Raw genomic sequence first — 25100 nt, 5'->3', positions numbered from 1 at the left:
AAATTCAACTGCATAATTTTACTTCCTGTATACCTAACATTCACAAATTTTTTACTAGGTACAGTGTTCTGGAGAAGGGCATGGAAACCCATCACGTAGTATTCTTGCCTGGAGAATCCCATGGACAGAAGAGCCTGGTGGGCGATATAGTCCGTGCGGTCACAAAGAGTCGGACACGACTGAACTGATGTAGCATACACATTGTTCTACATGCTTTAAATATATTAACTCATTTAATCATCCCCATGACTCCATAAAGTTGGTATTGCTTTTATTCTATTTTAGAGATAAGAAAAGTAAGGCTTCGAGAGGAGATAAGTAGCTTTCCTAAAGTCACACAGCTAGCAAGTGGCAGAGCCAGGATTCAGATTCAAACAATCTACCTTCTGACTCTAGATTCCATGCTTCTCAGCCACTGTGACCCAAAATCTAACCAAACCAAGTCTGCCGAACACTTGGAATTTATCCAATATTTTGCTATCACAAATAAAATTCAAGGAACCTTGTTAAAGTTAAATATTTACGCACAAAAATAATGATCACAATAAAAGTTCTTAAAATTGAAATCACTCAAATTAGATTAAAATTGAAAGATTTTGCTACAATCCACACATTTTTTAAATGGGCAGTCTTATATTTGTGGGGAAGCATAAGTGTGTGCGCATGCATACACACACACACACACACACACACACACACACACACACTCACCAGGGGAAAGATTTGCCATGAAGTGCACATAACCACATAATCCAGTTGTGGTTAAAGCTGGGAGGGTATGCACCCTATAAGTGACAGACCAAAAAAGAAATATCACGTTTTTTTAACTCATTTTTCCTTGAATACACTGCTCCTCCAAGTAAGAATACTGTATCACTGTATTAACTCTGGAACATTCTGCAATCACAACCTTATAATACTTTACTCAGTCAAAATCAGATGATAGATAGATACATAGACAGTGAGCAGACAGCTAGATATTTGGAAAGCTGTTCCCTAAATAGCAATCTCCTCCCAAATAGTATAACAATGCTGACAAGTTGGTAATGATCCCTTCTCTAAAGTATTTCCCTGTAACTAAAATGAAGCTATTACTGAGGATCTATTTCCATGCTGGTCTAAAGTACAATTTTGCAACATGACCACCTTGGAATAATTTAATCTCTAAAAACAGCAAAGACAAGAAATCAAGTTAACATTACTTTATTACACACCTCATTTCTGTAAATATTGCTTTATACATTAAATGTTTGCTTATTTTAACCTGCTATGCTTCTCTAAAAGCAAAGTAACTCTTTTAAGAACAAAATTAAAGCTCTGTTAAAAAAGGTTGCAAAACCTCACTGCATTTTCAGACAGATAGTTAGCTGCTTCCTTACAAAAATAAGAAAAAATGATCTGTACATTGCCATAAAAACTCAAGAACTTTCACTGGAAGAAAAGTAAAAGCTTCAAAAAGATATTTCCTTTCACACTAAAGTAGCCTAATTTTCACCTTACATATAAAAGGAAAGAAGAATACTCTTTGTTAAAAATGTTTACATTAAAAATAAAGCTTTAAAAGGAAATTTTCTCTTTAGCAAGTCTAAGTCTAAGAAGCTAGATTTCAGGAGCAAATTAGAAAACAGAAAAGGGAGCATCAAATTCACAGACACCCGTTTAATGGAAGACCTGCTACCTTAGAGAGAACTGCCCAGGGAGCCGTAAGAAATCCCGCAGCCCCCATGAAGGCTGCGTTTGCCCTGCACAACCAGTTCGGCCATCTTGAAAATGCCTTCAGACTCAGCGGGCAGTCAGCTCTCTCTTGTTTCCACACTCTATATAAGGTGAGGCTCAGAGAAAGGGTTGATGACACTTCAGTGACACTTCACCAAAACCAAATGGCAGCTGCCACTGGCCTGAGGAAAAAAGGGGGAAACGGGGCCTGGCCTAGGACAATTTAAGAAGCAAACAATGTTGCTTTTACTCCCACTCACATCCTTTTCTTGGCCTCTCTCCTTGCCCTTGAAGGCCTGGGTTTTCATGTTCCTCTATGTGCAAATACCCACTCAGGCATGCTCTCTCCTGGACTTCCCTGCGTTCCTAAATGACCATGTGATCTTTTTCTTTCATGAATTCAAAATTCTTAATTCTATTATTTTAAATTTTTTAATAAGAAAGCAAACTCATAAAAAAAATGTAATTCATACTAAAGGGTGATTGACAGCCTGAAATATTTGCTAGGTAAGTGTTACTGACAAGGTTGGGAGAGAGATGAAAGAAAGTGGGCCTGGTGGCTGATTTCCTTGAATCACATCTATGTCTCTTTAAAACATGGCAGTGAGGGACTTCCCTGGCGATTCAGTGGTTAAGACTTTACCTTCCAACGCAGCGGGGTGCAGGTTCAAAGCCTGGTAGGGGAACTAGGATCTCATATGCCTTGTGGCCAAACAAATTAAAACATAAAACTGAAGTGATATTGTAACAAATTCAATAAAGACTTTAAAAGTGATCCACATCAAAAAAAATTCTTTAAAAAAGTTTTAAAAATAAATAAAACAACGTAGTGATTGGGAAAATGACATAGTTTCCAGATTAGAACCCACTGCAAAAGTGACAGATTTGGTATCTTAGGACAGTCACGACTCACTTATGTAAAATTTTCATGCCCTACTCCCAACCCCTAGCTCCCTTTATCTGTTAAAATCTGACTGAGAGAACATGGTTATTTGGCTCTATATTTTTCAAAGCATTGATCGGTGGAAGAGAGAAAGAAAATGGTGGTAGAAGATTTATTTTTACCAGAATTAGGTTAAAAGAAGTTTTTAACATTAGCACCACAAAAAAACATTTCATCTCTGGAAACCTGCCACCGCAAGTCAGAGAGCCTTAGCTGGATAGCCAGTCACATGTTTGTTCCCAATTCGTGGATAAGAAAAGAGACCAAAAAGCAAATCTATAGTTCTACCTAATCCCCTCTTTCCACTGAAACCAAAAAAGTTTAATTAGCTGTATACGATTTTAAACATTACATAAATGTACATGAACTATCTCCTGATATGCTTAGTTATCATGCAGCACCTAAGAACCAAACATAAGTTCTATTTTTTAAACCCTGTATTCCTATCAGAGGACACACCACACCCCAGCCACACTTAAAAGTAATATCTCCTCCTTTGCTTTTTCACTTTGTTTTAAATGTTGCATTGATTAATGGTTATACAACTATTAATCAATAAATGATATATACGTGCAGAACAGTGCCACCATAGAACATTGCTTCCTCTTGGGAAAACTCAACAAATTCTGCCTCCAAAGTCAAATAAAGAATTTTTTCTTTTTTTTGGCAAGAGTCAAGGGTGGGGAGTAGGTCCTAGTTCTTCATAGTTGCAAAATTTTTAAAGTAATTTAACCTTAAGTATTTTCTTTCAAAATTTTTTCAACTAGTGATACCTATTATTTGTTGCTTATTTTTTTTTTATCATTTGAAGTATACAATAATGTGATAATAAGTTTATCATAAGAGTAGATGCTAATTATTTTAAGTTTAAACATCCTTGCCTTGGGAAATTTTAAAAGGCTTTCCAGAGGTTCTAGCACATGAACCAACTTGAAAAACACTAAATTTAACCAACATCTTGGAAGATGTTAAATTGCACCTAAGATTTAAGTTTCCTTCCCTCTATTTGTTTGATTCTTTCTAGCACGGTGTAGAAAGGTATTAAAGGAGAGGTATTAAAGCAGGTATTTGCCTGCTTTAATAAGAAACAATGTATTTTATTTGAAAATGGTAGTGAATAGAAATGCATGTTAATACTCATCGCTACCATAACTATGAAGGGAGTCTGTTTCTTCAGAATGACTCTATGGCATAATCACAGTCCGTCTAAAAATAAGATGTTCTAATTGCAAATGACTACAGTCAGTAGAAAAATAAAGAAGAGCCACACGTGCTAAACATGCAAATGAAAATAGGAAAGTACAATTGTTGAGAGGAGAAAAGCAACTTTTCCGCAGTAATTTTCATTACTGACAAGTTACCAAGAGTAGTCCTGAATCTCAGGGAAAGGTCTTATAATTACAATCTCAATAGAAGATCTTTAATTTTTTTTCATTAAAATACTGGCAATAACTCTCTGTGTGGTGAGTATAGTTTTGCTCAAAAGGAAACAGATACATTCCTCATAACAATCCTTTCGTCAACCATGAAACACATAGGGCTTCCCTGGTGGTTCAGCGGTAAAGAATCCACCTGTCAAGCAGGAAACCGGTTCAATCCCTGGATCGGAAGATCCCCTGGAGAAAATCATGGCAACCCACTCCAGTATTCTTGCCTGCAGAATCCCATGGACAGAGGATCCTGGCTGCCTATAGTCCATGGGGTTGCAAAGAGTTGGACACGACTTAACCACTAAACATAAAAGTATAAAAACAACACTTTTCTTTCTTTCTTTCTTTCTTTTTTTTTGCAATTTCCTAGTGTAGTTTTCACATTGTGACTCTGTATTTTTGAGACCTCATTGGGGCAACCGGGTGGCTAGAACTGCTCTTCATGACCTAAATGCTACCTAAAAGGAAAACAAAATTCTAGTTGCCTTCAGGGCAAATGATCAGGTGCTACAGATTTTTTTAGAGCTAAAAAAAATCCAACGCAAGTTACTATACTGCTTAATATTCCACTTTTAACTAACTGTGGAGTAAGAATGGAATTTCTAGTCCAGAAAGCTGTTCTACTATATTCAACCAAGTACAAGTTTCTAATATTTAGCCAATGCATTTACTGAAAACATATTTGTAAATGAGAGATGGTCATAAGGTCCTTTATAGACCTTAAATCCAACGCTATAGCATGAGATTTCCTGGTTGACTATTTACTCAGTAATAAAAGAGAAAATCTGTTCTAACATTTTTAACTTCCTAAAAAAATAAGTAGCAAATTGCTTGAAAGTACAAATTGGTAGATAGCATAATTTTAAAAATTTAGAAAAATTCATACATATTCATAATATCTATATATTGCCAGATATATAGAAATAAATTGAATTGTACAATATCTCTTTTAGAAAGATGAGTCTGACAAAGACATGTCTAATTGTAGCACTGTAACATTATCTCTTTGCGCATGTTTCTGCTAAGGCAGTAAATTTGGCTTCCAAATTATTTAAAAAGTCAAGGCCATCTTCTTCCTGCTTTTCACTGCAGCAACCCACAGAACCGGCTGGAGACCCTCTTCCTTCATAGTTGTACATAAGGACGTAATCTTGTGATGGCATATGCTCTTCATCCTGATTACACAGATGCAATTTCTGTAAAACAAACAGAAACAGGGGTAGTATTATTGTTTTAAACACACTGAAACCGATAAACATAAAATTTATTTTTATTTACCTTTTATGTTTAATTTTTAACCAGTGTGTCCTCTAATGGATTCCTACATACAAAAAATGCACATGGTTGGTCTATATCACAGCCATACCACAAAGTCAGTACATTTTAAACTTCCAGTAACCCATACAAATAAAAAAAATACACATTATATTTAAGTACATTTAAATTATTAAATGTAATATTTTAAATATTAATATTTCATTCAATTAGTAAGTACAATTAAATTATTATTAAATTAAGGTTTAATTTGACAAATTTTAAATCTTAAAAGTATAAGATTAAATTCTTATCCCTAAATTTTCTATCACCACAAAATGGTGATAATGTGCACAGTTATTTGGAATTTGAGCTTGGATAGTTAAACAGTCTTGATCTGGAGTCATAACTTAGTTTGTCAACTAGCTATATGAATTTGAGCAAGTTACTGAACATCTTTAAGTCTCAGTTTCCTGATTTCCAAAATAAAAATCAGACAATGACTATCTCACTGGATCATAATTAAATGACAAAATAATAATGCATGAAAAGCACTCTTATTAAACAGCCAGCACACAGTAAATGTTCAATCAACATCAACTAAAATTACTATTATATGCAGAAATAATGTGGGTAAGGATTACCACATTGTCTTCAGAATCAAGTTTCCAAGAGAGCCAAAACACAGCAAGATAGAAAGATGCACAAACTTTCAGTGAAATTTAAAGATAATCTAGATAACCTACAGTGAAAAAACTAGGCCAGAATAGAGGCCGAGTGATCAGCCACATTCACCCTGGCTGGCTGTCACTGGCCTGTCTGTGAATTTGTCAGACTCCTGAGCTCCCTCCCTTTCTAGCCTATCCCTTCTCAAACCCATCGCATACTTCCTTGGCTTATGTTAGCAAGTGTCTCTCTTCATGACCATTTTAGCACCACACCCCATTACTAGACATATACATTGGAGAACACCCCAAGAGTGCTTCTTAAGCTTTGCTCCTCCTCAATTCATCTGATCTCATAGACAGCTACTGGCTGTCTAGAAGCAGAAACGAGATTAACTTAGTACCAGAAAGAATATATAATCCAGAGGCGAGCTCAGGTTGCACATTTGAATCATAGAGGAGATTAAAAAAAAGAAAAGGAAAGCCAAACCAATTAAATCAGAATCAGTCAAGGTGAAGCACAGCATTAGCAGTTTAAAAGCTCCCAGTGAATTCTGAGGTGCTGCCATGACTGAAAATCCCTTACTGAACACCTCACATCTTTTACATCCTTGCTTTCCTCTGATTAGCAGCCACTATACTTTTGTATGGTGCATAGCTCATTATGGCTTCCCTGGTGGCTCAGATGGTAAAGAATCTGCCTGCAATGTAGGAGACCAGGGTTTGATCCCTGGGCCGGGAAGATACTCTGGAGAAGGGAATGGCAACCCACTCCAATATTCTTGCCTAGGGAATCCCATGGACAGAGGATCCTGGCTAATTTGCATGGTGCTTTTACATGAAAAAAAAACAGTTCATACAGATCATATTATCTCATGTTCATTCTATAATTCTGTACAGATGCTTCATTTTCACAGAGAGATGCAGATTTGACTTGGGGATTTTTGTAATTGTGAAGAATGAGATTTTCCCCTCTATTTTTCTATATTAAAAGAGTTTATGAGATAAACACACACCTAAAAGTGAAATGTAACTTTAGTGAGGAAGAGTAGACTCCTCCAATTTTCATGAGATTTTAGAAATTAAGAGAAATGTGACAGATGAAATAAAATCTTTTAACTTAAGTAATGGAACAAAATCAAAGAGCAGGGGCAAAAATAGCCAGAGAGTGAGAGAAAGGATACATTGGAGAATATGAAAAAGAAGTTTCTGAAAATAGATGTTAATCTCAATTTCCTAAAGTTCTCCACTGGGACATTTAAATTGTAGACACAGAATGCTCAGGGAAACTCACTTCACCAAGACGGGGTTGAGTGAAATTTTGCCACTCGGAGTAAGTGTATCTGGAGTTCTCCATCTCAACAGCACCTCCTCTGCAGGAGCCCAGGGTGTGATGATGCCCGGCCCCACGGCAGGACTCCAAGGTCTGGTGTCCTCCTTTTACCATTTCAATGGTTTCCTGCCCTCCATTTTTGACTCCAGATCCCATAGTACCACAAAAGCCCTGGTTAGCGTTGTTGACTGTCTGGGTCATAAACCCATTGGCAGAACACTGAAATGAAATAAAAGAAGACAATTCATGTCAGTTGGAAATGGAATCAAAGTAAAGTCACAAGAAGGCAAAGGAGAGAACTCGTTTACTCCTAAATTTTTTATTCATTCATTCATTCAACAGACATTCATCATTTTCAATTGTGTGCCCAGTCTAGGGCACACAATGCAAAAATAGACAAGGTCACTCAGGGGCCCCAATGAGCTCTTACTCCAATGACTCAGAAAAACAGACAATTACTCTAGGAATATGATTACCATGATGTATAGGTGAACACACCAGAGGGTTTCCCTAGTGGCTCGGTTGGTAAAGAATCTGAGTGCAATCAAGAGGCCACCTACAATGCAGGAGACCCAGGTTCCAACCCTCGGCTGAGGATATTCCTTGGAGAAGGAAATGGCAACCCACAACAGTATTCCTGCCTGGGAAATCTCATGGACAGAGGAGCCTGGTGGGCTACAGTCCATGGGGTCACAAGAGTCGGACACGATTTAGTGACTACACCACCACATAGGTGAACACAGAATGCTAGAGGGACACAGGGGAAGAGTATGAAAATTCAAACTCAGAGAAACTAAGTGGGACATACTGGGGAAACTCCAGGCTGAGGGACTCCTACTTGAAATGGGAGAAAAATACATTATCTACAAAGAGATCTAGATGCAAAGGCAAACAGAGTTCCTTCAGGGTTCTCAATTATAGCCTGTTGAGAATGGCTACCACTGATGATTCAGAGAGAGAGAGAAGCTGGACAGGTCATAAAAGGCTACGCTAAAATTTTTCAGAAAATCTTGAAGACTATCAGTTCAGTTCAATTCAGTTCAATCACTCAGTCATGTCTGACTCTTTGTGACCCAATGGACTGCAGCATACCAGACCTCCCTGTCCATCACCAACTCCCAGAGTTTACTCGAACTCATATCCATTGAGTCCATGATGTCATCCAACCATCTCATCCTCTGTCATCCCCTTCTTCTGCCCTCAGTCTTTCCCAGCATCAGGGTCTTTTCAAATGAGTCAGTTCTTCTCATCAGGTGGCCAAAGTATTGGAGTTTCAGCTTCAACATCAATCCTTATAATGAATATTCAGGAGTGATTTCTTTTAGGATGGACTGGTTGGATCTCCTTGCAGTCCAAGGGACTCTCAAGAGTCTTCTCCAACACCACAGTTCAAAAGTATCCATTCTTCCGTACTCAAATTTCCTTATAGTTCAACTCTCACATCCATACATGACTACTGGAAAAACCATAGCTTTGACTAGACAGACCTTTGTTGGCAAAGTAATGTCTCTGCTTTTTCATAAACTTTCTAGGTTGGACATAACTTTTCTGCAAAGGAGCAAGCATCTTTTAATTGCATGACTGCAGTCACCATCTGCAGTGATTTTGGAGCCCAAAAAAATAGTCTGTCACTGTTTCCAATGTTTCCCCATCTATTTGCAATGAAGCGATGGATCCAGATGCCATGATCTTAGTTTTCTGAATGTTCAATTTTAAGTCAATTTTTTCACTCTCCTCTTTCACTTTCATCAAGTGGCTTTTTAGTTCTTCACTTTCTGCCATAAGGGTGGTATCATCTGCATATCTGAGGTTATTGATATTTCTCCTGGCAATCTTGATTCCAGATTGGGCTTGATCCAGTCCAGCATTTCTCATGATGTACTCTGCATAGAAGTTAAATAAGCAGGGTGACAATATGCAGCCTTGACGTACTCCTTTTCCTATTTGGAATCAGTCTGTTGTTTCATGTCCAGTTCTAACAATTGCTTCCTGACCTGCATACAGATTTCTCAGGAGGCAGGTCAGGTGGTATGTTATTCCCATCTCTTTAAGAATTTTCCACAGTTTGTTGTGATCCACACAGTCAAAGGCTTTGGCATAGTCAATAAAGGAGAGGTAGATGTTTTTCTGGAACTCTCTTGCTTTTTTGAAGATCCAGTGGATATTGGCAATTTGATCTGTGGTTCCTCTGCCTTTTCTAAATCCAGTTTGAACATCTGGAGGTTCATGGTTCACATATTATTGAAGCCTGGCTTGGAGAATTTTGAGCATTACTTTGCTAGAGATGAGTGCAATTGTGCAGTAGTTTGAGCATTCTTTGGCATTGCCTTTCTCTGGAATTGGAATGAAAACGGACCTTTTCCAGTCCTGTGGCCACTGCTGAGTTTTCCAAATTTGCTGACATATCGAGTGCAGCACTTTCACAGTATCATGTTTTAGGATTTGAAATAGCTCAATTGGAATTCCATCACCTCCACTTGTTTTGTTTACAGTGATGCTTCCTAAGGCCCACTTGACTTTGCATTCCAGAATGTCTGACTCTAGGTGAGTGATCACACCATCGTGATTATTTGGGTCGTGAAGATCTTTCTTGTACAGTTCTTCTGTGTATTCTTGCCACCTCTTCTTAATATCTTCTGCTTCTGTTAGGACCATACCCATTTCTGTTCTTTATTGTGCCCATCTTTGCATAAAATGTTCCCTTGGTATCTTTAATTTTCTTGAAGTGATCTCTAATCTTTCCTATTCTATTGTTTTCCTCTATTTCTTTGCATTGATCACTGAGGAAGACTTTCTTATCTCTCCTTGCTATTCCTTGGAACTCTGCATTCAAATGGGTATCTTTCCTTTTCTCCTTAGCCTTTTGAGTCTCTTCTTTTCACAGCTGTTTGTAAAGCCTCCTCAGACAACCATTTTGCCTTTTTGCAGTTCTTTTTCTTGGGGATGGTCTTGATCACTGCCTCTTGTACAATGTCATGAACCTCCATTCATAGTTCTTCAGGCAGTCTGTCTATCAGATCTAATCCCTTGAATTTATTTGTCACTCCCACTGTATAGTTGTAAGGGATTTGATTTAGGTCATACCTGTATGGTCTAGTGGTTTTCCCTACTTTCTTCAATTTAAGTCTGAATTTGGCAATAAAGAGTTCATGATCTGAACCATAGTCAGCTCCCGGTCTTGTTTTTGCTGACTGTATAGAGCTTCTCCATCTTTGGCTGCAAAGAATATAATCAGTCTGATTTTGGTATTGACCATCTGGTGATGTCCATGTGTAGAGTCTTCTCTTGTGTTGTTGGAAGAGGGTGTTTGCTATGACCAGTGCATTCTCTTGGCAAGAATCTATTAGCCTTTGCCCTGCTTCATTCTGGACTTCAAAGCCAAATTTGCCCATTACTCCAAGTGTTTCGGAGAAGGCAATGGCAACCCACTCCAGTATTCTTGCCTGGAGAATCCCATGGATGGAGGAGCCTGGTGGGCTGCCGTCTATGGGGACGCACAGAGTCAGACACGACTGAAGCGACTTAGCAGCAGCAGCAGCCAGGTGTTTCTTGACTTCCTACTTTTGCATTCCAGACCCCTATGATGAAAAGGACATCTTTTGGGGGTGTTAGTTCTGGAAGGTCTTGTAAATCTTCATAGAACCATTCAACTTCAGCTTCTTCAGCATTACTGGTCAGGGCATAGACTTGCATTACTGTGATATTGAATGATTTGCCTTAAAAACGAAGAGAGATAGTTCTGTCGTTTTTGAGATTGCATCCAAGTACTGCATTTCATATTCTTTTGTTGACTATGATGGCTACTCCATTTCTTCAAAGGGATTCCTGCCCACAGTAGTAGATATAATGGTCATCTGAGTTAAATTCACCCATTCCAGTCCATTTTAGTTCACTGATTCCTAAAATGTCGATGTTCACTCTTGCCATCTCCTGTTTGACCACTTCCAATTTGCCTTGATTCATGGACCTAATATTCCAGGTTCCTATGCAATACTGCTCTTTACAGCATCAGACTTTACGTTCATCACCAGTCATATCCACAACTGGGTGTTGCTTTTGCTTTGGCCCTGTTTCTTCATTCTTTCTGGAGTTAGCTCTCCACTGATCTCCAGTAGCATATTGGGTACCTACCAACATGGGGAGTTCATCTTTCAGTGTCCTGTATTTTTGCCTTTTCATACTGTTCATGGGGTTCTCAAGGCAAGAATACTCAAGTGGCTTGCCATTCCCTTCCCAGTGGACCACGTTTTGTCAGAACTTGAAGACTATGGGAACTCAAAATAGGGTTTTAATAACAGGCAGGGGCCTTTTTTGTTTTTGTTTTGCAGCACTAGGTCTTAGTTGTGGCAAGAGGAATCTTTGTTTTGGCATGCAGGAACTTTAGTTGCAGCATGTGAACTCCCTGCAGCATGCAGGATCTAGCTACCTAACCAGGGATCTAACCTGGACTCCCTGCATTGGGAGTGTGGAGTCGTAGCCACTAAACCACTTGGAAGTCCCAAGTGACATATTTTTTCTAAATAATATTAGACAACAATGTGAAAGACAAAACAAAGGAGACAAGTTTAGTGTCATGGATATCAGAGAAGTCACGAATAATTCTAGGTGAAAAATAACAAGGATATAAATCAAAGTAGAAACAGTGATGATTAAAAGAAGAGGATGGACACCACAGAGAGCTTACTGGTGGTTGGATGGATGAGGCAGCACAGGGAAGGGTCAGGAGTTACTCTTATGTGTCCTGCTTGTGCAACTAGATAGATGGCATAATTCACAGAAATGAAGGATGCACTTGTGGGTGAGAGGAGGGTGAGCAAGTCAGTTTTGGACATGGTAAACTTGAGAAACCTGTGGCTATCCAAGATGAGTATATGAGAATGTGGTCTGGAGCTCAGGTGAGAGACCTGAGCTGAAGTGTAATTCTGGGAGTCACTTCCATGTAGTGGGGAGCTGAAACCATGGGAGTAAATGATCTCATCCAGAGAAAACTGAAGACTGAAAGAAAACAAGCTAAGAATAGAACAGGAAAAATCATGTTTTAGGGGGTGGATAAAGGAATTAGAGCTGTAACAGAATTGATCTGGAATAGCCACTGAGATAATACAGAACCAAAAAGGCGTGACTCTGAAGCTAAGAGAGGATTAGGGTAAGGTCAGTGGTGCAGAAAAAATCCATGTAGGGTAAGAACTGGCTCAAATAAAGTAAGCACCCATGAGAGTCAAGTAAAAAGGTGGTCAGTGGTGATCCTTGGCAGGAAAATTTCCGCAGAGTGCTGAGTGAACAGGGCTACAGCCAGAGAAAGTAAGTAAAAATCTTTCTTTCAAAAAAATCAGTTTCAAAGAAAAAGAAATACGGAGAGATCTAGGGGAGGACAGAGTCAAGAGAATGTTTAAAAATGGAAAAGATTTAATTAAACATTAACTTAATGGTGAAACTGCACATCAACCCTCCAGGCCATAGAGGAGAACCTGAGTTACAGCAAATTACAAACTTGGTGTATCCATTCAAATTGTAAACCTTCACTTTCATGACAACACCCCCAGTATAAATGGGCACCGTTATGTCATCTTCTTACCAATTTATTTTTTATATTGAATAGGCAGGGTCTCTATCAAAGCAAAAATTTTCAAGTTCAGATGATTTACTGAATCTGAAACATATCAATAAAAGTCATATATACTATTTCACTGCCTTGGGAAAAAAAATGCAAGTAAAGAGAACTGAAAAGTAGCCATTTGGTGGCACTGCTACCCTACATTTTTCGTTTAGGTTGTTGCTACAGTAAAATTCTATTACCAAAAAAAAAAAAATTCTTATTATCAAATCCTCTTGATGGCATGAGTTAGTCATTATAAGTACATGCTCAGAGATCCTATTTTGAAGCTAATGAAAGGGGAATTGGAAATAAACTAAAATCAAACCTGAACCCACACTGCCATTTCACATGCTCTCTAATCTCGGCTCCTTCCTACCCACCTCCAAGGACCTCCCTCAAGTTTATTCTCGTGGGGTATCAACAACTCCTTCTCCACATCAAGGATTTTCAGATTTACCTTTCCAGTTTTGATATTTTACCCAGCTTGTAACCCCATGTGAATGCGTTTGACTTAAACTCAGATCTAAAGTTACCACCTTTACTCATTGCATTAAAATAAGTTTACAGATAAACTGTGAAATATTGTTGCATTTTGTAAAAATATGCCTAAAATTATATACTGGTATAAAATTAATAATTTCAAGTCCTTTTGAGAAGTGCTGGTAACAGAGATCAGGTAAATAAGTGTGAGCATGTTACAGCGAAGCGGCTGATCAAAGTCACTGATTCCAGCATCAAATGGCAAAGAAAAAACAGTGAGTACAACTCAGTCATTCCATTCCTAGACATAAAATAAGAAGTTACTATGAGTAAAATAGGGATAAGAAATATTTTAAATATATAAATAAGATTGTTTACCACCAACCATGGGGCAGTGGTAAAAGAATCCATAGGCCAACGCAGGAGATGCAGGAGATGTGGGTTTGATCCCTGGGTCGGGAAGATACCTAGAGAAGGAAATGGCAACCCACTCCAGTATTCTTGGACAGAATATCATGGCAGGAAAATCCCATGGACAGAATAGCATGGCAGGCTAGAGTTGACAGGGTCACAAGGAGTCGGACATGACTGAGCACTCAAGATGGTTTACTTTTAAATAACCAAATAAAAAGTAGAGTCAGTGTGACAGAAGCTATAAGCCAGGGACAATGACTTTATATCAGGCCTTTTCTACATCTCAGGGTGAATATAGATATTTCTTATCAACTGTGTTTCTTTCACTTCCTTCCCACTATCAGACAAAATCATAACTCATCTGTTTGACTGGCCTGCATGAGGAACCCTGTAATTATTTCTCCATTCATAAAATAGATTTAGTCCCTAGTCCTCGACTCATACTCTCTGGGCTTCCCTGGTAGCTCAGCTGGTAAAGAATCTGCCTGCAATGCAGGAGACCCCAGTTCAATTTGATCCCTGGGTTTGATCCCTGGGTTGGGAAGATCCCCTGGAGAAGAGATAGGCTACCCACTCCAGTATTCTTGGGCTTCCTTGGTGGCTCAGTTGGTAAAGAATCTGCCTGCAATGGGGGAGACCTGGGTTCGATCCCTGGGTTGGAAAGATTCCCTGGAGAAGGGAAAGGCTACCCATTCCAATATCCTGACCTGGAGAATTTCAAGGACTGTAAAGTCGATGGGGTCACAAGAGTCAGACACAACTAATTAATTGCAACCCCATCGACTCTAGCCTGCCAGGCTCCTCTGTCCATGAGATTTTCCAGGAAAGAATACTGGTATGGATTGCCATTTTCCTCCTCTAGGAATCATCCTGACCCAGGGATCAAACCCGCGTCTCCTGCATCTCCTGCTTTGGCAGGTGGATTTTTTTACCACTGCACCATGGTTGGTGGTCAACAATCTTATTCATACATTTAAAATATTTCTTATTCATCCATATTTTAATTTTCCCATAATCATTATTCTAGAAGAGTTATCTAGCTCATGCTGAAACTACCAAAAGATCCCAATTATTTATCCTCCCCAGTCCTATGTCTTCCCGATCTTGTTGGTCAGCATACCAGTTCAGCATCACACTGCTTACATTATGCCACTTTCATGCAGAAAAGTCGTGACTAGCTCTCCCTTATCAAGAGAATAAGTCCAAAACCCTTAGTGTTGGGCATATAAAAGTCTCATATCCCACTGCTTTTTTATTACATCTTCTTCCTCCAGAACCTAATTCAAGTGTCAAATCTCTATTCCAGAACATCACTTCTTCCATTTTAAAGCAATTTATGTCCTATTTGTTGAACAATCCCTAAACTTTGCCATTTCCTTTTTTCATTCATTAGGCTGTTGTTCATATCTTCACTTTCAAGCCCTTGCTATTCTTTAAGTTACAGACTAATCTGTGAATCTTCCACCAGACCTTTCTGTTTGATCCAGACATCATGAATATACTTACGCAGCATCCGTATCTTTGAACTCCACCTGTACCCTAACAAATTGGTGCTGTTTATTGTCCTGTTCCTACTTATTTTTCCCACACGAGTAGATTCAATTTTTCATAAAGTGCAATCTTTTTGAGGGGAGAATATGCCTTATAAGAACTCTTTCATATATTTCCCCCAAGAGAGAAGCGTAGCGCCAAGCACCGCAGAGATATGTAAGAAAAAATAGTGGCAGTTATCTTCTGATCTAAACCCATCCCCACACACATATATTTATTAAAACACATGTATCTTTTTTGTATTTTCTTAGTTTATCTTGAGTTCTCAGCAAGCTTTTCCTATTATAAATGGTCGAAGAGTGAGATAAACAGATAATATCTGAAAATATACATTGTAGAGAGCAGTCCAAAAGATTGCTCTTATAGCAAATTTACAACATCAAAGAAGTCGTAGTAAATCATAACACGAGAGGGTGGAAAAAAGATAACTAAAACAATATATCTGGTGTAAGATGTTTAATAAATGCCACTACATAAGTATTAGAATATTGGCAGATAAAATATTTATGCCTAACAAATCCGACCAAATTAAGAATATAAATTAACTCCTAAATTTTGTAATAACTTCACAAGGATGAGTTAAAGAAATTATGCAAAATACTCAGATATAAATATTCATTTTTTAAAAAAATTACTTACCACCTTATCATCTCCAGGTGCTTCTGTGTTTGATATAATTAGATTTTGCTGGGCCAAATCTTCAGGAAAACCTTTTTTATTTCTGGCACTAACAACTCCACATACTAAAGTTAGCAATATAGCTGAGTTAAAAACAAAAACAAAAACAAAAGTTTAGCATGCGTAGAATAAAATGCTCATCTTTTATTTCTTATTAGCTAAGATACACAAGAAAATAAGACACTGAACATGGTGTCCCACAGATGACCTTGGCCTTTCTAAAGAAATAGGCCATGATTTAGCTTACTTTTAAAATTTAAAGTAATTATATTTATATTTTGATTACAGCCCTCTTTAAGAGTTTGAATTCCACCCACCATTTAAGTATTTCAAATCATGAATTTTTTAAAAATTAATGACTTTTATTTAGACAAAGACCTTTAGAAAGATTTACTAACTCACAAAAGAATGGTTTGCCAATGTGAAAATATAACAAAACAGACTTCTCCTCCCACCACCACCTGCCCCAAAATAGAGTTATCTCCCCAGGTAACTTAATTAAACTTACTTTGTAATTTGCCTATTCAGAATTCTCATTCTACCTCATAATTGTACGAAGCTGGAATATGTGATAATAAAACTAATAGCAACAGCAACAACAATTCTTTACAAGATTCAATAAGCCCAAGGACTGCCAACCTACAGCTCTGAATCCAGTCCACCATGTTGTGTATCACTCATGAGCTGTGGTTTTTATATATTTAAATGACTGAAAAAATTCAAAAGAATAATAGTTTACTACATGTAAACACTATATGAAATTCAAATTTTAATGTCCATAAATCAAGTTCTAATGGAACACAGTTATGCCAGTGGTTTAAATATTTTCTATGGCTGCTCTCTTGCTACAAGAGCAGATGTGATTGGTTACACCTGAAACCATACGATCTGGCCCTTTACAGGGGCTTCCCCTGGTGGCTTAGATGGTAAAGAATCCACCTGAAATGCAGGAGACCCAGGTTCAATCCCTGGGTCTGGAAGATCCTCTGGAGAAGGAAACGGGAAATGGACCAACTCCAGTTACCTGTGGCCCCTTGTTACTTTTCCGGCTCCATTTCTTACTCCTCTTCCCTCATCCCCTACTCTCAAGCCACTTCAAGCTCCTTGCTTTCCTTGATTTCTCCAAGCATTCCCTCACCTTAGGGCCTCTGAACTGACTTTACCCTCTGACCCAAAGCTCTTGGCTGATTCTTTCACCTCTTTCAAAAATCATCAAGAATAACCTTCTCACTTAGGCTGGGCCAACCATCTACTGAAAATGACCATCACTAACATCCAACCCCACCCTCACCCATACACACTCTACCGCACTATAGGCCCTAATTATTTGGCTCTATTTTTCCCTCCAGGGTGTTTAATTTATTTATCACCTTACTGTCACAAGGAAGACTTTGTTTTGGTCTGTTAGTTTTCATCTGCTTTGTTCACTGATGAAACCCAAGCACCTAGACACTTCCAATATATAATAGGTGCTCAACATATATTGGGCTTCCCTGATAGCTCAGTTGGTAAAGAATCCACCTGCAATGCAGGAGACCCCGGTTTGATTCCTGGGTCAGGAAGATCCTCTGGAGAAGGGATAGGCTACACACTCCAGTATTCTTGGGCTTCCCTGGTGGCTCAGTTGGTAAGAAGGGAAAGGCTACCCACTCCAGCATTCTGGCCTGGAGAATTCCATGGACTGTATAATCCATGGAATCACAAAGAGTTGGACACAGCTGAGTGACTTTCATTTTCTCTTTTTCAACATATTAATATATGTTGGACATATTAATATTTGTTCATATTAATACATGTTCAACATGTTAATATTTATTTTGTTGAGTTGATGAAAAACAATGAACACGTTAAAAATGTACCATGCATTGCTTTAAGCTCTTCATGTGCATTAACTCAGTGAATCTTCAGTGTTACCCCATAAAATAGCTATGATAGGGCTTTCCTGGTGGCTCAGTGGTAAAGAATCCACCTGCCAATGCAGGAGACATGGGTTCAAACCCTGGTTCAGGAAGATCCCACATGCTGTGGGACAACTAAGCCCATGAGCCACAATTACTGAACCCATGTTCTACAGCCCGTGAGTGGCAACTACTGAGCCCACATGCCACAATTACTGAAGCCCATGCCCTAGAGCCCATGCTCCACAACAAGAGAATACACGCAATGAGAAACCTGGGCAGTGAACCCCCACTCACTGCAACTAGAGAAAACCCCCAGGCATGCAGCAACGAACACCCAGCACAGCCATAAATAAAGAGATAAATAAAATTTTTAAAAAATGAATAAGAAAATAAGCTACTACAATCATCCCCTTTACAGAGAAGGAAACTGAAGCACAGTAAAAAGGAACTTGCCTCACATAACATGGCTTAAAAATAATACAGCCGGGGTCCAAAACCAGACAGTCTGGTTCCAGACTCTTACTCTTAACCACTAGTCCTATTACAGAATAAAGGAACAACAGCTAAAATAGACTAAAGGACTGAATGGAAATGAAGAGACAAGAAAAAACATCGCACCATTGGGAACTACACAACTGGTGAGAAGGATGTTAACAGAATTTAATAAATCTGGCAGGGTACACCTAAGAAGAAATACTGCTGTGCTTTGAACATCTCCCACAGATCTGCAACTGAAATGAAATGATGTAAAATGCAAGTGGCTTTTGGTGGACTTGCATGTGGCAGAAGTTTTCAGACTGTTTGATTTGACCTTAAAAGGGGTAGTACAAGGACCAAGAAATAAAAGCTACACAATGACGGGTATGGCACGATCTAAGGAATTTTCAACGGTTCTGTCCCAATAGTAAGTCTCTGATCTCAAACAGGATCTTGCTACCTCTCACAGAAAAGAGGCGATCAGAACTCAGAAAATAACACAAAAAGAATTTGTAAAGGGGACTCATGTCTGATGAATGGTTGGACAAGATTTCTTTTTAAAGACCTTTTCTTGCACTCATATTTATCTTTTATGTTAACACTGGGTAAATAAAGGGACTTACAGAAAAGGAGTGCTATGCCCAGAAGTATGGCAAGGATCGCCCATTTGCCAAGTATCACGTCCGCACTCCGCGCAGCAGCCCGGCATTGAACTGGGTTAGTACAATCACAGAGGTTCACTCTCAAGGTTTTTGTTGCAGATAGCCCTGCTCTGTCTTTTACGGCAACAGGAATGAAATATTCTTGAAATTGGGCATTTTTCTGATATGCAAGACGGGCAGCTGTATCTGAAAGAAAATAAAGGAATTAGGAATTATATTTTTAATGAACATGGGTTCCTCCTTTAAAATCTGTTCTACCACCTCTATTTTTTAAAGATATCATTCTCGGGGAACCACCTGCCACGTGAAAATGGATTAAAAAAAGATGACGATCTTCAACCTTTTCAAGCACTAATATCACCCTATATATGTCACCCACTGTAACTTTTTAGAAGAGAGGCTTAAAGAAATAACTTGGCACTGCAGTGACCCAGTAGCATTTCAGCAATATTTAATATCCCCTTATCTCTTCCCTAATCAATAAGCTAATGACACTAGATTGGCTCTTGACATACACTCTAAGCATTTCTCTAAAGTAGCAGGTTACGGTACTCATAAAAATTTTACACCAATAGGTACACATAACAGATGCCCTACGTTCATATTCTCTTATTCATTTACCTCCTGGTACCTGTCCACTGTCTTTGCGTATAACACAATTTTTTCAAAACACAACAGACCCTTCATTAAGATCGCCTTCCCTCTGGAAGTAATCTCAATACCAGAAAGCTAATGAACATCCCCCAGACTAGGTATAAGGCTCACATCAGCATGGATATAGTCATATCCTAACAACATAAATTTCTATCAACTGTGATATTTCCCCCATGATCTTGTTACCTTATTTCAATGATCCATATTATCAACTGACCAAAAGCTCCACACACTTTCAATGGCAATGACAATCTTTTGGCGTTTGTAATAAATGAAATGACAAAATACTGCAATGTACCTCTTGGAAGTGATCTGTAATGTTTAAGCGTTTCTTAAATGCACTGTTAGAGCTATTAAGAACTTCAAAGATTTCTGGCTGTACCTCAGACCCAAAGCTCCCCAGAGGAATGTGAATTACCACTGAGGGTTATTTGGAACTTTTTGCAGGATTATATTGTGCCGTAAGTAAAACCTTTCAAATCCCTCTTGTCCCTCAAGACCACAAGCTGAGCCATATCCATGTCTCATTCATTCATATTAGTGCAGTAGCCTCTGACTTTCCTTGCCATCCAACTCTGTCCTCTTCAGATTACCCTCCTAATTGTTATCCCTGTCACTTCTTTAAAGACATAAATCCAATACAGCACTGCCTTGCACGCATACTCTCAATGCATACCTGCTGTCACCAGCCATACAAAAGTCAGTCTGGCTGGTACAGAGGCCCTTCACCACCAGATTCCATCCTTCTTCCTGCCAAGCTCTCAGCATTCCTACTAAAACCTTCTAAACTCTGACAATGCAATGCTTACTTATTGTCCTGGTATTTCCTTCTTTTATGCATATTTATCGATTATTGATTAAACAAATATTTAGTAAGCAGTTAGTATCTACTAAGCACAGGATTAGGTGCTGGAAATACACAGATGGGTTATGAATGTTCTGAGGAAGTCATGTATTAGAGCAGAAAGGTAAACAGATAATAATACAACATGAAGATTATATGTAGACAGAATAGGTGAATAGTAGGTTCTTCATAAATATTATGAATTAATACCAAGCTAAGAAGTGGGAGGGCTTCCCTGATGGCTCAGTGGTAAAGAATCCACCTGCCAAAGCAGCAGATGCAGATTCAAACCTTCCTTCTCAGGGATCCTTCACAGATCCCCTGGAGAAGGAAATGGCAACCACACCAGTATTCTTGCTTGGGAAATTCCATGGACAGAGGATCCTGGCGAGCTGCAGTCCATGGGGTCACAAAAGAATCAGACATGACTCGGTGACTAATCAACAACAACAACAAAGAAGTGGGAAGGAGGTATTCTAGGCAGAAGGAACAGCATATGCAACAGTCAAATTGCATGAAAGAGCATAGCATAGTAACAAAACAGTAGCGACCTATGGCTGTAACATAGAAAACCGCACCCTCTAGAAACTACCATTGTACGAGGTTGCACTACAGGCTTCAATGGCTGACCTCTGTCCATAGCCTACTGTGTTTCCTTCCAGAACATCACAGAGTGCTTATCCCACATGCCCAGATAGCTCATTTCCAGAGTTTGCTTACACTAAAGTTTAAGGTGCCCATCTTCTGTTTTTTTCTTCATCTTACTGCAGTTACTTCAAAAACACAGCAAAAGCAATTTGTTTTATTTTTTTTTTAAGCAATTTGTTTTAATAATAAGTTGCCCCAAAGTTTAACAAGGATTTTTATCTTTGCTGTAAATGCAAATTTTGCCTTCATAAAAATTATGAGTTTTTTTCATTTTATGTATTAATACAATATATAACACAGGCCCCATAAAATATTTGCAAAAATTAAAGTTAGCCTTCTAAAATCTGCTCATGAGAACCCATTTTACATTATGCTTCATGTGAATAAAACAGTAAATCCATCCTCAGTTATTTCAGAGCACACAAATCATTATTTTTCATAAAATACCATTAACTCTGGTGATCGTCCATAGTCTGTTGATTTCTGGAGAAGTGTTTGCCAAGCTGAAGTAAAATGGAGCACCGTTGCTGGAATCGTCATGATCAATGGCCGAAATGTCAACATACTCCATGTTTGTTTTGCAAATGACTAGATAATCTTGAAGTATTTCTGGTGGATTATCATTCACATCTTCAATGCTCACTGCGAGGGTTCCAGTACATGATCTACCGTCTAGGAAGAAAGAAAGTTGAGTGTAGTTCACAGTTTTTTAAGAAAAAAAAATAATAAGCTAGATTCTAAATATGTGTGGGTTTTTTAATTTTTTTAATTTTATTTATTTATTTACGGCCTTGCTGGGTCTTCACTGCTTGCACATGGGCTTTCTCTAGTTGTGACAAGCCAAGGCCACTCTCTAATTACAGTGCTTCTCATTGCAGTGGATTCTCTGGCTGCAGAGCATGGACTCTGGGGTACATGGGCTCATTAGTTGTGGCACACAGACTTAGTTGTCCCACAACATGTGGGATCTTCCCAGACCAGTCCCCTGCATTGGCAGGCAGATTGTTTTTTTGACTACTGAGCCACCAGGGAAGCCTCTGGGTTTTTTTTAATAAATAAACTGATAATTAGAGAAAATGGCAAGTAGGAAGGTAAATGGATAAATGAAACCTGTAGAGCATCTAAAATGACTACTGTGCTGTTGATAGTATCAGATGTAACTGCCCATAAACTTTGGGATACAAAGATAAAGAAGGCATCGTTTCATGTCACCAAGCAGTTTCACCTTGTTTTATGGTTAAGATAAATAGAAACAATCTTTAAAGTAATTTCTAAGAACTCTATATACTTGGTGGCTCCGATGGTAAAGAATCTGCTTGCAATGCAAGAGACCTGGGTTTGATACCTGGGTTGAGAGAACCCCTGGAGAAAGAAATGGCTACCCCCTCCAGTATTCTTGCCTGGAGAATCCCATGAATAGAGGAGCCTAGCAGGCTACAGTCCATGGGGTCACAAAGAGTAGGACATGACTGAGCGACTAAGACTTCACTTTCAGCACAAGAATATGGGCTTCTCAGGTGGTGCAGAGGTAAAGAATCCACTTGCCAGTGCAGGAGACACAAGAGACTCGGGTTTGATCCCTGGGTCAGGAAGATCCCCTGCAGAAGGAAATGGCAACCCACTCCAGTATTCTTGCCTGGAAAATCCCATGGACAGAGGAGCCTGGTGAGCTACCGTCCATGGGGTTCCAAGAGTAGGATAAAACAGCACACACACACACATAGAGCACAAAAGTGATTCTGCTCAAAAATAACTGCAGTTTATTCTCTAACTCTTCTATAATATCCCAGATGTTATAAACTCATGTTTTACCTTGATCTAGTGCCATGATTGTAATATTATACAACTCATTTCTGGGAGTTATAACCTCCCTGTCCAAGATTTTGGAAGTCTCCACTGAGCCTGAACGTTCATTAATGGTGATCCACTCTTTAGGATCATGCAATATTTTGTACCTGTTAATAAAAAATAAAAATGATTTTAGCACTACAAAATGTATTGATATATTAGTGCCCAATTATTACAAATACATTGTAAGTATGTGGTTATAGATTTCTTTGTACCTTAAACCACTGGCACTTTTAGTTTCAGGGTCATATGCCTTATAGCCATTGATCTTTGAACCCACTGCGGAGTTTTCTTTAATCCGTATATACTGGACTTCAGGGCTGCATTCAGGCCCTTCATCCTGATCCTTCACATGAACTGTGACCATGGCTCTGTTCATGGTTGTCATCCTGAGTGCAACATCTCTAGTAAATGGAGCTTCATTGGTCACTCCAATTTCCAGGACCATTTGATGGTTTTCTTCATAATTCAGTGGCTTTCAAAAAAAAAAGGAAAAGTATATCAACATCAGTGGAAAATACATTTGGTATTTCAAATAACAAGTGAACTTTTGTCACCATAAACAGTGCTGCATAAATTCTGTGCTCCTATTTAGCCAATATTGACTTTCATCCTTCACTAAAGAGAGAGGTGATTTTTCACTACACTTTTAGCAAAAGAGGCCTGAAAAGTGTGGAATCCAATTCCTAAAATATTTCTATAGCTCATTCTTACTAAGGGAAAATACAAAACCAGGACAGAATTCTGGCCTTGTTTAGAAGATGAACTTAAGGGTCATCTGACTCGTGGACAATGTTCAACTTACTATTAATATTTTCCACTGACAAGGGCTCTTATAAAATTAGACGTTGACTTGCAACTGAGATGGTGCAGTGATTTTATCTCTAATATAAACCATATTTCAAATGCATGTTTGAATTGTCCTATAAGGTATGTAACTGAGCAATATTTATTTCAGCTTTTTCTTGTGACAAAATCCACACAGGTTCTCATTTCTTCTTAGAAATCTGCTTTGGCTTTTTGCCAATTCCCTCTTTGTTGAGTAAGATTTTTACCCCTGTTCATCATCTATTTGCATGAAAATTTTATTTTTGACAATTTGAGAATTATACTTTGGTATCACCTGTAGTTTATCCAAAGAAATTATCACAGTGAAAATGCGCAGGAGGTGGTGCTAGCAGTAAAGAACTAAACTAAAAGTTTGATCCCTGTGTTGGAAAGATCCCCTGGAAGAAGGCATGGCAACCCACTTTAGTATTCTTGCGTGGAGAATCACAAGGACAGAGGAGTCTGGCGGGCTATGTTCCAAAGAGTGGCAAACAGTCAGATGCAACTGAAGCAACTTAGTACGCACACACCCAAGAAAAATATATGTGCTAACTGGTACTATTATTATCATCATCCCCATTTTACAAAGCAGGAAAATGGAGAAGAGGAGATAAATTGGTTTTCCCACGGCCAAAAGAAACTCATTTGCACTAGAGTTTGAAGTCATGTAGTCTGGTTTGAGTCCATATTCCTAACCACCCCACTATAATTCTGTTTTTTTGTTTTTTTTTTAATATCTATGTCTTTATTTATTTTTTTTTTTTTGCATTTTTTTTTCATTTATTTTTATTAGTTGGAGGCTAATTACTTTACAATATTGTAGTGGTTTTTGTCATACATTGACATGAATCAGCCACGGATTTACATGTATTCCCCATCCCGATCCCCCCTCCCACCTCCCTCTCCACCCGATCCCTCTGGGTCTTCCCAGTGCACCAGGTCTGAGCACTTGTCTCATGCATCCAACCTGGGCTGGTGATCTGTTTCACCCTAGATAATATACATGTTTCGATGCTGTTCTCTCGAAACATCCCACCCTTGCCTTCTCCCACAGAATCCAAAATTCTGTTCTGTATAATTCTGTTTAATTGATTCGCCAGCCTGTGAAATCTTTTGAGCCAATTCTTTCATTACAACTGATTTATATACAGAAAATCAAGCTAAATCTAGAAAACACT

At 38.6% G+C, this 25100-nt stretch overlaps 1 protein-coding gene across 2 annotated transcripts in view; it reads right to left on the bottom strand.

The window, feature by feature from the left end:
* Nucleotides 1-5082: 5082 nt before the first annotated feature.
* The window catches only part of LOC136167634 (desmocollin-3), a 48398-nt gene continuing 28380 nt past the window's right edge, over nucleotides 5083-25100 (bottom strand). The window contains exons 10-17 of one of the 2 annotated variants that reach the window (XM_065935138.1): nucleotides 23310-23569; nucleotides 23059-23201; nucleotides 21694-21918; nucleotides 19062-19286; nucleotides 16022-16143; nucleotides 7303-7560; nucleotides 5368-5410; nucleotides 5218-5285 (exon numbers count right to left, since the gene is read on the bottom strand). In XM_065935138.1, coding sequence (XP_065791210.1) covers nucleotides 5384-5410; nucleotides 7303-7560; nucleotides 16022-16143; nucleotides 19062-19286; nucleotides 21694-21918; nucleotides 23059-23201; nucleotides 23310-23569 — 1260 coding nt within the window. In that variant the 3' untranslated portion in view covers nucleotides 5218-5285; nucleotides 5368-5383. Of the gene's footprint in view, nucleotides 5286-5367; nucleotides 5411-7302; nucleotides 7561-16021; nucleotides 16144-19061; nucleotides 19287-21693; nucleotides 21919-23058; nucleotides 23202-23309; nucleotides 23570-25100 lie in introns of both variants that reach the window. The other variant, XM_065935137.1, reaches the window with a different exon arrangement.

This window comes from Muntiacus reevesi, chromosome 4, assembly GCF_963930625.1.
Source record: "Muntiacus reevesi chromosome 4, mMunRee1.1, whole genome shotgun sequence".
In the NCBI taxonomy this organism is placed as follows: Eukaryota; Metazoa; Chordata; class Mammalia; order Artiodactyla; family Cervidae; genus Muntiacus; species Muntiacus reevesi.
The sequence above is the reverse complement of the archived record's forward strand: the minus strand, read 5'-3'. Positions and strand labels throughout refer to the sequence as shown.